This window comes from Anthonomus grandis, chromosome 3 (genome assembly GCF_022605725.1).
Source record: "Anthonomus grandis grandis chromosome 3, icAntGran1.3, whole genome shotgun sequence".
NCBI lineage: Eukaryota > Metazoa > Arthropoda > Insecta > Coleoptera > Curculionidae > Anthonomus > Anthonomus grandis.
The window spans coordinates 1,342,237-1,355,656 of record NC_065548.1 but is presented as its reverse complement, the minus strand read 5'-3'; the positions used below and the strand labels follow the sequence as shown (position 1 = coordinate 1,355,656).

Here is a 13,420-nt window from a genome sequence, read left to right as displayed (position 1 = left end):
TTTTGCCTTGGTTTATTTCTAAGTATATGCAATTTTATACGGTTTTGTCACGACATTATTTCGGAAATTAAGTGTCTTAGAACCATAATAAAAATTGCATTAGAAAGAGCAGGACAGAAAACCAAGAATGCGTGGGAAATCGAAAAATGCAATTTTGTCACATATACTGTTTTACCTAAGACAGTATATGTGACACAATTTGACTAAAATGTCGATTTACCGTGGAAAGAATTTCCATTGGAACTGACTAAAATTGGTTAAATGGACAAAACTTATTCTTACATAAAAGACTCGATTAAGTGCGTTTTTTTTTTAAATGCTCTTCCCGACCCTGACACATTATCATCCCCATTTGACGGTAAAAAAAATCCAATTAGTCCCCTGCAGTCGCGACTATCTACGCTCATCCCCCTCCGGACAAACGGGCATAATTAATACTTTTATTAAGGAGCCCTTTGTTATCGGGACCTCCAATGCCTTCCATTAGAGCGACTTTTATTAGCCCTCCTAGCGCCCTCCCTCTCATTTATCCTTTTATATTAGTTAACGTCCGGGAAATTCACACTTAACACATTCTACTACTCGGTCAAAATCAATTTTTACTATAAATTATTTTAAGAATATTCCACCCCTTTTTTGTACATCCATATATAGAGGGTGTTTGGAAGGTGAGTATTCAAATGGAAATGGTGAGGTTACTGGCTATTTAAAACGCATAGTTTTTTTTTCCTCAAATTTAAGGAGTAATATATTTATTATAATATTTTTTTTACTTTAACCTTTTTAACCAATTTTTTTTTTTAATTTTTGACCAAAATGGCGCACAATTAATTTTATTTTAAAAACTAATGTAATCTCATTAAGATTTAGGTAATAATTGAGAAAAATATTTAAAGAGACACTAATAGTGGAGTAACAAACTGCCTCAAATCAATAGTTTATATATTTTTTTTCCGGGAGGATCTTCAATTAAAAGTTTTCCCGCCCCGAGTTTGTTTACGTTTTAAAAGTTTCCCCGATGAATTTAAATATAAATTAAACGATAAGGGTGAGGGAGAGAGAGAGGGAGGGAGGGCGGCTTAAGAAACTATACGGGGTGTCCAAGATAAGGGTGCTAAGGTTAAATAAGTTAGAAAACAGTTGCGTACTTTGAAGGGTATTTAAATGCCGTTAAAAAAATTCAAAAATTTTCATGACACTTATTAGTACGAAAATTTGCCAAAATAGATTTTATTTTTTCTGACCTTATTTTAAATGATATAAAAAAACGAACAACACTCTTTTATTGGCTCTTTTAAACAGCCACTTGATTTAAGATTTCATACTGAACGTTTCGTTTTCAAGAAACCATCATCAATTAAATTTTTTTATATGGTACGAAAAAAGTATAAAAACAGATACCCTGTATATGATTCCATTTTTTATTATTTTTTTATTAATAATTATTTATTATTAATTTTATCTGTTTTAGGGGCATTTTTAATACCTTACACCCTGATGCTGATATTCGGGGCCGTGCCCCTGTTTTATATGGAATTGATATTGGGGCAGTTTAACCGGCAAGGGCCTATTAGCTTATGGAGGATTTGCCCTTTATTTAAAGGTACGAGGCTTATTTTTGATGATATGAATGTATTTAGAAAAATTGGTCGAAATAACCTCGAAATTATTATTTTTTAGGTGTAGGATTTTGTGCAGTTCTAGTAGCATTCTACGTCTCCTTCTACTACAACGTAATCCTTGGTAAGTATAACCGTCAAATGTTTCTTGGTTTTTTAATTTTTCCGAAATTATTAAAAATTAGTTTTTTTATTACTGTATTATCTGAAAAGGATAAGGGATTTTATTATTTTTAAGCAAGTAATTAAAAAAAAATTTAAATTTTAAGAGACTCTAATAATATATAACAAGGAGGAAAATAAATTCGAAATCTTTCGTAAAACCATTTATTTCAAGAAAATAATTCCTGTCATTTAAACAAAAAATTCTTTAAAAATCAGAGGTATTTGTTCCTAAATATGAGGAGTAATGTTTATGCCTTTAAGGCACTTTTTAATATGTTTTCATGCATTTTTTTGTAGTAAGTTTTGTAACAATTTGCATTCTTCTACGAACTGTTTTTTTTTCGCAAAACCCGAATTGTTAATTTTTCAGTCCAGGCATTTAAACATTTTTTGATCTTAGTGCAGGCATTTGGTCCTTTCATCCATTGAAAATGTTGTAATTTTTATTATTTTACAGTTTTTAAATAATTTTTTAAGGTCTAGGTATTTGGTGTAATTTTGGATTTTTCAGATCTTTTTTGGGCATTTAAAGAACTTTTTTATTTTAAGCCCAAAAGAATTGTTTCAGGTTTTAAAGATCATTTTTATTTCTCCACAAGCATTTTATGTCTTTTATGTATTGGATTTTTTTCCATATTTATTATTATATATTTGACGTAATTTTTAGTATGTTTAATTTTTCCAAGATCTGGAAAAAATTTCTTTACGATTTTTTTTATTTTGTTACTGGCATTTAATAAAATTTCTTTAGAGTTTTAAGATTTTGGATCTTTTTTATGCCTTTGGTACACTCTTCAACCATTTTCTTAGACTTTTGACGTAGCATTTACTCTTTCAGGAATTAAAAAAAATATATTTGCACTTTCCAGATTTTTTGAAGTAATTTTTAGGTCTTTCAAAAATTCATTTTTTAGGCATTAGAACGTTTTCCATGTCATTCCAGGCACTATAAATTTTTCAAAAAAAAAAATTAATTTTTGTTCCTAGTTTTTTAAGATACTTTTTATTTTATTCCAAGCATTTGACGTATTTAATTTTTTTTTGTTTCCTAGGAACTATATTTTTTTTTTGACTTTTTTACAGCTTTTACAGGAATAATTTTTATGTTCCAAGTTTTTGACGTAATTTTTGATTTTCCAGGCGTTTAAAATAAGTTTTTATGTTATTTCAAGGAATTGAAAAAAAATAATTTAGGCCTTTAAAAAAATGTTTTTAAGAAATTATTAACATTTTTTTTGATTTTTTAACGCTTTTCTATTTTTAGTATTTGACTTATTTTAAATTTTTTTGTTGGAATAATTTTTTTTTACTTTTTACATTTTTTACTATGATAGTTTTTAGATTCCAGGATTTTGACGTAATTTTTGATCTTCCAGGAATTGAAAATAATTTTTTAAGTTATTCCAGGCAATTGAATTAAAAAAAATATATTTTATAAACAATTTTTTTGATTTTTGACAACGTTTTTCTATTTTTAATTTTTTAACAATTTATCAGTTTATTGCACGCATTTAAATGTTCCTCAAAAAACGTAATTTTTTCCGATAATTTTTATTATATTTTATTTCATAAAACCATTCATTTCTAGAAATGAAATTAAAAATAATTTTCGACTTTGACGGTGTTACCTTCTGCTATATTATTTTTTTTTGTTGAAATTGTAAATATGTTTATACTAAAACGTTTATAATATGTTTATGCTAAAAATTAGTTTCAGGATTTTATTTATTTTTAATTTGAAATAATTTTTATGCATTTGACGCACATTTTAAGGCTTCTTTGTAATATTTTTTTTTTAGTTCAAAGGACTATTAACATAAGTTTTTAAAGACAATTTTTCATTTCATATTAGTAAATTAAGTTTTTCAGGAATTATTACGTTTTCCAGCTTTTTAAGGCAATTCTTTATCGTCCAGGTATTTAACGTCTCTTTTAGTAATTTTAAGTCTTTCAATAATTGAAAGTAATTTTCCTAGATAGATACTTAAACAAATTTTTCATTTTATTCCAGGCATTTTAATTTTTTTTCTTAAAAAAAATTATTCCTGTTCCAAGATTTTAAGGACAATATTTTCCAGGAACTATATATAAATACTTCTTCCTATCGTCCAGGCGTTACGTTAATTGACGTAATTATTTAAATTTTTTAGGTTTCCTAGAACCGGAAATAATTTTCTCAACAAAACTCAAACAAATATTTCATTCTTTATTTTGAATAAAACGTTTCATTACAATTTCACAGTTTGTATGTCTTGAAAAAGTGTGTAGTGTTTGAAATGAACCAAAAATAACCTCAAATTCCTGTAAGAAATAAAAAAATTATTTAACTGCCTGATAAAGCAAATATTTTTTGTAAAATTTAATACCTAGGAAAAAATTATTAACTGCTTCCATTTTTTTAGGAAACGTATTTGAAAAATAAAAAAGAAGAATAACGCCTAAAAAAAATAACCAATATTTCTATTGCTTGACATTTTTATTTCTTCTAGGCAGTTTTCTTAATTTTCCAGATATTAGATACCTATAAAAGAATATAAAAGTTAACTTAAAATATAGTTAAAAAAAATAAAATTGAGTAAATAAAAATATTGTACATTTACTTTGAAATGTTCCAAATAACCAGACAATTAAATCCTATTTAAAAATCTATTTTTATACCTAAAATAAAAAAAAAAATATCTGGAATAAATAAGAATTATTTCAAATTCCTGAAAATTTTTAAGATACTTTCTATTCACTGGATTTTTTTTTAATATATTTTACACTGGTGACGTAATCTTAAAACGTAATGACGTAATAGAAAAAAACGCCATTTGTTTCCAGATTTTGAGAGTAATTCTTGTACCTTTCGCACACTCTTGAATTATTTTTTAGGCACTTTTGTATTATCTTTTTTCTAATCTTTAAGGCTTCTTACGTAAATTTCTTTGGGAATTAAATAATGTTTGCTAGCGTTATACAGATTTTTTAGTTATTTTTTTATTCATCATTTTTCAAAGGTAATTTTTATTTTATTACAGACATTTAATGTTTTTGTATGCATTGCAAATAAGGTAATTTTTTTATATTATTTAGTAACTTTTGAAGTAATTTTTGAAGATCCAGGTATATGATTTAATTTTTAATTTTTCCGAAATTAGAAATATTTTTTTTATCTACTTAAGTTTTTTTTTATTTAAGGCAAATAAATTTTTTTCTGAGGAAAAAGAAGTTGTCTTTATTTCACGTCTTTAAAGACAATTTTGTCATTTAATTTTTTTTTTAAATTATTAAATTTTTTTTTAATATTCCAGGCAACTTTAATTAAAAAAAATATTATTTCAGCCTTTTTTGCCATGCAAAGACTTTTTAATTTAATTTAAAGTATTAAATTACGTTAAGTATATTGTTGTGTCTTATAAAAATAAAAAATAAAAATTCACATTCTCAAGCATTTCGGAATAATTTTTAGTTTTTCCAGAATTATTTCCAAGACTTATTTAGACATTGAAAGACGCTTTTTTTAATTTAGGAAATTTTTCATTTAATTAAAATTAATAAACGTAATTTATTAGGTTTTTTAGGCTTTTCAGCTTTTTGGGATAATTTTCTATCATCCATGCATTTGACGTAATTTTTTGAAATATTTCATTTTTCCCATAATAAAAATATAAAAATTAATATATTTAATATGAAATGTTTTAAATATCCAGGCAATTAAATACTATTTAAAAATGCACTTTTATGCATAAAATTAAATAAAAAAGCCTGGAATAAATAAGAGATATTTCAAATGACTGAAATTTTATTTCTTTCAGTCAATTGAAGTTTAATTTAAATTATAAAAAATCCCTTAATATAGGGTGCTAATTCATTTAGTGCCTATAATACAGGGTGTGAATCGATGGGCTATTTTAGGGAGAAAATCCCTTAGTTTTTAAGTTAGAGCAGCATTTTTTTGACTCAAAACATTTTGACCATTGACGTCCGTACTACGGGTTGAACTGACAATTTTTAAAGAAAAAAAATAGAACCCCATTGATTTTTCAAAGAATTGAAATTCTCATTTATTTTAGAATATATTTTCTGTTTGACAATCTGCTATGGAAAAAAGACCATCGACAAAACTTTGTGCTATATCTAACTTATTATATGATAGCTTGGACATACACGTGCATCCATTCCTCTCTATTTTTACATGTTAGTGACATAAGAAGAAATCAGCATCTAAGCATTTTACAATTCAAGACTTCTCATAAGTAACTCCCTATAGATGCAGTCAGCAACCTTTGATAAATCTAAGCACCAAATAATTCCTTTATATATGTTTTGAAAATTGAAAAACAGTAAATTATTTGAGTGGATTTATTTAAAGTATAGCCATACTGCAAGTATGCAACTGCCATATGCAAGTTCCAAACTTGATAGCAGCCTTATTGGCCTAATATCGTTGGTTTGAAAAAATGCCATGCCCAAAGAAGTTATTTATCAGAAAACCCAATATGTAACAAAAACCCTTTTAGCATGGGCCCTCTACTACTTGGGCAGCAGCATATCCGAAGAACTGCCGTGGGTCCACTGCAACAACTCCTGGAACACCGAGAAGTGCTGGGAAATGAAGAACCTTAACGTCACCACTGAAGGTTTACTGCCGCATAACGAGAACGTTACAAGACACACCAAACATACGGCCGCCTTCGAATTCTTTCAGTAAGTACCCAAATGTTCCCGGAACAATTTTCCCAAACGATAATTTTCCAAATTCAGTCGAGCGGTTCTGGAAATGCAATGGAGCGACGGTCTCCACGAAATGGGTTATCCGAAATGGCAACTGGTCGTTTGCCTGGTCATGATTTATTGCTTACTATACGTGTCGCTTTTCAAAGGGGTCAAGTCTTCTGGTAAGCGAGTGGGTCTTACCTTTTTCAGTAACAACAAAGTCTTTTTTTTCTGTTATAGGGAAAGTTGTATGGGTTACGGCCACGATGCCTTACGTAGTGCTTACCATATTGCTGGTAAGAGGACTGATGCTTCCGGGGGCTTTGGGAGGCATCTCTTACTATTTGAAACCGCAACTGTCCAAGTTGAAGGAGACTCAGGTTAGTGGAATTTCCTTAATTATTTAAAAAAATAGCGTATATAAGAGTTGAATTAAAAACAAATTAAATACTTTATTTAAATAAAAATATGTGAGAGTGATTTTAAGCCTCTTTATTGGGATTTAACTATTGTTTAGTTACATTTTTAATAAAAAAGTAATTTTTTCTTACTATTGGTCTTTTGCCTGTTTCCTTCTTTATTTTTCCCTTATTTTCACCAAAATTCGTCACAAATCATAAATTTTGCATTTTTATAGAGATTGTAGATGTTGGCGCTTGGTATATCGGTAGTCTACATTCCTGAAGCGCATTTCACAATTATTCATGTAGCTATATTGTATTGGAGCTCTGTTGTTCGGATGCTTTTAGAATGATAATTCGTTACAAATCCAGAACAAATACTGCCTGTTCAATAGGTTGATAAAAGTCTAATTTATTTTTTACTTGGATGGTTTTAATTCCAGTAAACTGTTTGTAAAGATAGAATACAACATATTTTATTGTCGCAATTTTCGAAGATTTTGAAAAGTTTTCTAAAAATGCTAAAATAGGCGTCCAAGCAATTTTATTGAGGTATATGTATATAAATTTCCAAAATTATATTTTTAGTGGTTTTTGAGGCATGGCGATTTTCTGGATCTTTCAATAAAAATAATTAATCCTTTAGGTCATGACTGATAAGCTAGTAAAACGAAATTATAGTTTTATAAGGCTGGAACACAATTTTTGACTTAACCAAAATTTGGAGAAACAGTTACTTCTTTATTTTAGGATTCGTGTCCCACATCGATTTGTACAATGAATAAAAATCTTTAGAGAAGGATAATTTTTTTTTCAAAATGTTATAGTTTCTTAAAAAAACGATGAAATATTTATTGAATCAATTTAACCGGGGAATATAAAAACAAATTTTCAAAATTACACTTTGAGTTTTTTTTGCGTTATGACAATTTTTCATTAAAAAATCAACTTTATTAAAAAAAATCTAAGTCTAATCAATTTAATGAAAGAATATATATACAAATTTTAAAAAGTATATTTTTTGTGATTTTTGAATTTTTATGGATTTTTCATAAAAAAATCAAGTTTATTAAAAAAAAAATTTTTTTTCAGAATTTTATAGTTTTTTTCAAAAAACGCTGATATAGGTGTCTAATCAATTAAATTAAAAAATATGTGTAAAAATTTTTGAAATTGTATTTTAACTTGTTTTTGAGTTGTAGTTATTTTTTGGTTTTTTCGTTAAAAAAAAATCAAATTTATCAAAAACTTTTTTTTTTCAAAATGTTTCAAAATTTTCAAAATTACATTTGTAAGTTATTTTTTTAGTTTCGTCAGCATCATTCTTGTGAATTCATTGTCGTTAATATTTGTGATGATTTTCTCAAAGCTATCGACTGTGATAATCTTGTTTTAGCGGTATTTTTAGATTTTAAGAGAGCCTTCGAAACGATAGATAGACAAACTTTAATTACCATACTACAGCAATTAGGAATTAGGGATAATGCTTTGAGTTGGTTTAAGTCGTATGTGTCCAATGCAGTCCAACGTGTAATGTTGAAAAATAGTATATCTCAGTGTGTTTCTGTTAAATATGGTGTACCTCAAGGAACTGTATTAGGACCATTGTTATTTCTACTGTACATTAACGATATGGTAAAAGTTTTTGAAAAGTGTAGGGTGGTATTATTTGCAGATGATACAATGGGGTATATTATAGGCAAAAACTTACAGCAAATGCAAATCGACCTCAAAAATAAATTGAATAGTTTATTTGTCTGGCTTTGCACTAACAAATTGTGTTTAAATACAGCTAAATCACGACTTAATCAAATAGACATGGATAGTGTGAACACTACTGTAAATGGCATTCTTTATGAGAGTGAAATTAAGTATTTAGGTACGATTCTAGATGCCAATTTAAACTTTTGTGCACATGCAGACTACATCATGCGAAAATTCTCCAAAAAAGTTGGATTTATCAGCAGAGTGGGAAGAAACCTCTCCATGAGCACAAAGTTGCTTTTGTTTAATAACATTGCACTTTCGCATTTGCAGTATTGCTTCATGTTGTTGTTTAATCTGCCACAATATAAAATACACCAGTTGGAAGTAATACAGAATAGAGTTATGAGACTGATTTTAAAATGTGATCGATATACACCAATTAAATGTATGTTAACTGTCCTAAATATGATGTCTGTGACTGAACGTATAAAGTTTAATGTCTATTTGTTTATATTTAAATTGAAACATCATCTGTTACCCAGCTATATCTGTGATAAGTTAAAATCGTTTGAGGATGTACACACATACAATACTAGACATCGTCAAAATTTCGCCATAGTGGATAGATGTAACACTTAATTCGATTTTATTTAGAGGCTCAATAGAATTTAATAAATTGCCTGTGATAATTAAGACCTGTGATAATGTAAACCAGTTTAGGATGCTATTGACAGAACATCTTTTAAATAGGGATAGCTAAGAGTATTTCTATTTTTTTTTGTTTTGTACATTATATTCTTTTTATGAGTTTTATTATATATTTGTGTTGTCCTAGGTTAGGTTTTATTAATACCAATAATTGTTCTGTACGTTTTTTTTTATTACGCTGATCACCACTCTATTATACCTAATGTAGACCTGTATGTAATAAACTTTTATTGGTTTATTATTATTATTGTAGTTTATTTTCTTTGTAGACTTTAGTACTGCTTTATATTATAATTGTAATTTTTCTAATGTATGTAGCTAATATGCTAAATAAATTTCTTTATTATTATTATTATTATTATTATTATTATTATTATTATAACAATTTCGGTGATTTTTCAAATAAAGATAAGTTTCTTAATTTTTTTTTAAATTTATATTTTTTTTTGATAAAAATAAAATAGCTAAAATAAGTGTATAATCAATTGAATGAAAGAATATGTATACTTTATTAAATTTTTTTTTTCAAAATTTTATATTTTTTTTAAAAAACGCAGAAATAGGTGTTGTGTATGTGAACAAAATTTTGAAATTATATTTTAACTTGTTTTTGAGTTATAGTAATTTTTTGGTTTTTTCGTTAAAAAAAATCAAATTTATCAAAAAAAAATATTTTTTTCAAAATGTTATAGTTTCTTTACAAAACGATGAAATATGTATCCAGTCGATTTAACCGGGGAATATAATAACAAATTTCCAAAATTACATTTTGAGTTATGACAATTTGGTTGATTTTTAAAAAAAAATTAATTAAAAGTTAAAATGAGTCTTAAATTTTTTTTAAAATTATATTTTTTGTGATTTCTGATTTATGACAATTTTTATGGATTTTTCATTAAAAAATCAACTTTATAAAAAAAAAATTTTTTAGAATTTTATAGTTTTTTTAAAAAACGCTGAAATAGGTGTTTAATCAATTTAATTAAAAAGTATGTATACAAAGTTTTGAAATTGTATTTTAACTTGTTTTTGAGGTATGCTCATTTCTGGTTTTTTCGTTAAAAAAAATCAATTTTGTCAAAGAAAAATTATTTTTAGTTCTTCTATATCTTTAAGAGAATATAAAAGTTAGCTTAAAAAAAATAATATTGAGTAAATAAAAAATAAATACATAATTTACTTTGAAATGTTTCAAAAATCTAGGCAATTAAATCCTATTTAAAAATTCATTTTTATGCCCAAAATTAGATGAAAAAGCCTGGAATAAATAAAAAATATTTCAACAGCTCTTTCAGGCATATTATCTGTAAAAAATCCCTCAATATAGAGTGTTAATTAATTTAGTGCCAATAATACAGGATGTGTATCCTTGGGCTATTTTAAGGAGAAAACTCTTAGTTTTTACATTACAGGGTGTTAAATTAAGAAAAAACTGAGTTCGCTCTTATATTATATTATGAAATTTTGTACATACTTTTTCATAATTAAGAAGAATTTATTGACTCCAAAGATTAAAAAAAAAATTCATCATTGACGTCCGTACTACGAGTTGAACTGACAATTTTTCAAACAAAATGTAGCACGCCATTAATTTTTCTAAAAACCAAAAACAATTTTTGAAATTTCCAAAAATAAGTCCCGCAGCAAATCAAAAACATTTTTTTTTCCAAATTTTGTAGTTTTTTTAAAATTTTTGAAATAGGTGTATAATCAATTTAATTGACTATTTAAACTTTTCAAGAATTTGAAATTATGTATAGGTGATGGGAATAAGCCGCTGGTATAGTTAGATCAAATTCGAAAAAAAATCATTTTTTTGGTGAAAAAATTCGATACGGGGGGGTATACCCGAAAACTGAAAAATCCCAAATTTTAGAGGTCGAGATCTCGGCTTCTACGGGCACTATCGAAAAAATTCCAACGATTTCCGAGATCTTGCATTTAAGTGCCCATTTTTGGGTTCAAAAACGAGGTCGAAAAATTACTTTTTTTCCAATTTTTAAAGTGCTCTCTTTCATTTAGTTGTGCTCGAATCCCATTAAAACCTGGTATATTCTTGATGTAGTTGATGAGAATAAGCTGCAGATATAGTAAGTTCGATTTCGAAAAACATCAATTTTTTTCAATACCCGAAAAATAAAAAATCTCAAACTTTGGAGTTCGATATCTCGGCTTCTATGGGCACTATTGAGTTTTTTTAATTAATTTTCTGCAACTTTAAATAAAATTTACGTTTTATACATTGAAGGTATTCAATTTTTTTTTAAATAATATTCCAACCATTTCATGATATTTAAAAAAATTCGCGAAAAAGGTGATATTTAATATTCCAAAATTTAAAGAGCAAATTTTATGCTTTTAACGCACTTTTCAATAAGCTTTTAAACATTTAAACAACCGTATTTTTATATAATATTAATAATATATCTTCAAGACTTTTGACTTTAATTTTTATTCCTCTAAAAACTGAATTTTTAAAAAAATTATTTTAAAAATCTTTTTTAATAAATTCGAACTAATTTTTTATTTTTATCCAGGCTTTTTCAAGATTTTTCTGAAAATAAGTGATTTTTTAAAGGTAATTTTTCATAATTTGGAAACAATTTTCTAACATGTATCTATTGTCCAGGCATTTGATTTAATTTTTAGTCATCAATTTTTCCAGAATGGTTTTTAGATAGTGAAAGGAACTTCTCATTAAATTTCAGGAATTTTTAAAATTTTATTTTTCGTAAACTCATTTATTGCCAGGAATTTTATTAAAAATAGTTTTTAGTGCAATTTTCTTCTATTTAAATTTTTTTCGCTTCAAATTAAACTTTTTTTATACATTTTGTGATTTAAAAAAAAAATCCTGTGATACTCAAAAAATAAAAAATCTCAAACTTTGAAGTTCGATATCTCGGCTTCTATGGGCACCATCAAAAAAATTCCAATGGTTTTGTCTTAGTTTCATCCTTCTGAATCTAACGAAACCATCCTTAAGCTCTCATATTAGCCGAGATCTCCCATTTTTAGTCTAAAAACTAATCAATTAATTTTCATACGGATGTCCTTAGTAGCTTCTCTGATCCTAATATATAAAAACAATTGACCTCTAGTTTCTTTCTAGGTTTGGGTCGATGCAGCAGTTCAGATCTTCTACTCCGTTGGAGCTGGATTCGGAGTTCATTTATCTTACGCAAGTTACAACACTTTCCATAACAACTGTTACAGGTAAGTTTTCGAAATATGCCAAATATTATTCATTAAATCCATGCACTCTTCCAGAGACTGTATCATCACCACTATAGTGAACTGTTTCACCAGCTTCTTCTCGGGTTTCGTCATATTCACTTACCTGGGTTACATGTCCTACAAACAGGGGGTGGATATTAAATATGTGGCCACAGAAGGTCCTGGCCTGGTGTTTCAGGTTTATCCAGAGGCGGTCGCTACCCTTTCCGGATCCAACTTATGGTCCGTACTGTTCTTTTTCATGTTAATCATGGTCGGAGTGGATTCAGCTGTAAGAAGTTTATTTATTTTAATTTAAAATATTTGAAATTTCCATTATTTTAGATGGGGGGTTTGGAGTGCGTCATCACCGGCCTTATGGACGAATTTTCGGTTTTGTTTAGGGAGAAAAAGTATGCCAGGGAGGTTTTCACCCTCGTGGTTATACTGATGTCGTTCTCCGTGGCCCTAATTAACGTTACACCAGTGAGACTTTAATTAATTCATTCATTTTAAATAGTTAATTAATATATTTTTTTGTAGGGTGGGATTTATATGTTTCATCTCTTCGACACTTATGCAGCGGGGATATCGTTGCTGTGCTCAGCGCTCTTTGAAACTGTCGCGGTGTCCTGGTTTTATGGTAAATTATTTTAAATAAAATTTGTTTATTTATTTATTTGTTTGTTTATTTATTTATTTCAATAGGTTTGGATAGGTTGAGCCAGGACGTGGAAGCCATGCTCGGAATAAAACCTGGATTATATTGGAGGGTGTGCTGGAAGTTTATCAGTCCCAGTTTTATTGTGGTAATTTTTTTAAATTAATTCGATAGCTCCCTAACTATGGTAGTTATAAACAAGTTTTATAAGAGTTTTTTAAAGGGAATTACGTGCTTTATAAAAA

The 13,420-nt window shown here is 27.4% G+C and overlaps 1 protein-coding gene across 1 annotated transcript in view; it reads left to right on the top strand.

The window, feature by feature from the left end:
• LOC126733942 (sodium-dependent noradrenaline transporter-like) overlaps positions 1-13,420 on the top strand; it is a 92,725-nt gene that overhangs the window by 73,551 nt on the left and 5,754 nt on the right. Inside the window, exons 6-15 of the mRNA XM_050437431.1 lie at positions 1,472-1,603; positions 1,681-1,743; positions 6,287-6,473; positions 6,531-6,664; positions 6,723-6,862; positions 12,411-12,514; positions 12,569-12,806; positions 12,860-13,000; positions 13,058-13,157; positions 13,223-13,323. Coding sequence (XP_050293388.1) covers positions 1,472-1,603; positions 1,681-1,743; positions 6,287-6,473; positions 6,531-6,664; positions 6,723-6,862; positions 12,411-12,514; positions 12,569-12,806; positions 12,860-13,000; positions 13,058-13,157; positions 13,223-13,323 — 1,340 coding nt within the window. The remainder of the gene's footprint in view (positions 1-1,471; positions 1,604-1,680; positions 1,744-6,286; positions 6,474-6,530; positions 6,665-6,722; positions 6,863-12,410; positions 12,515-12,568; positions 12,807-12,859; positions 13,001-13,057; positions 13,158-13,222; positions 13,324-13,420) is intronic.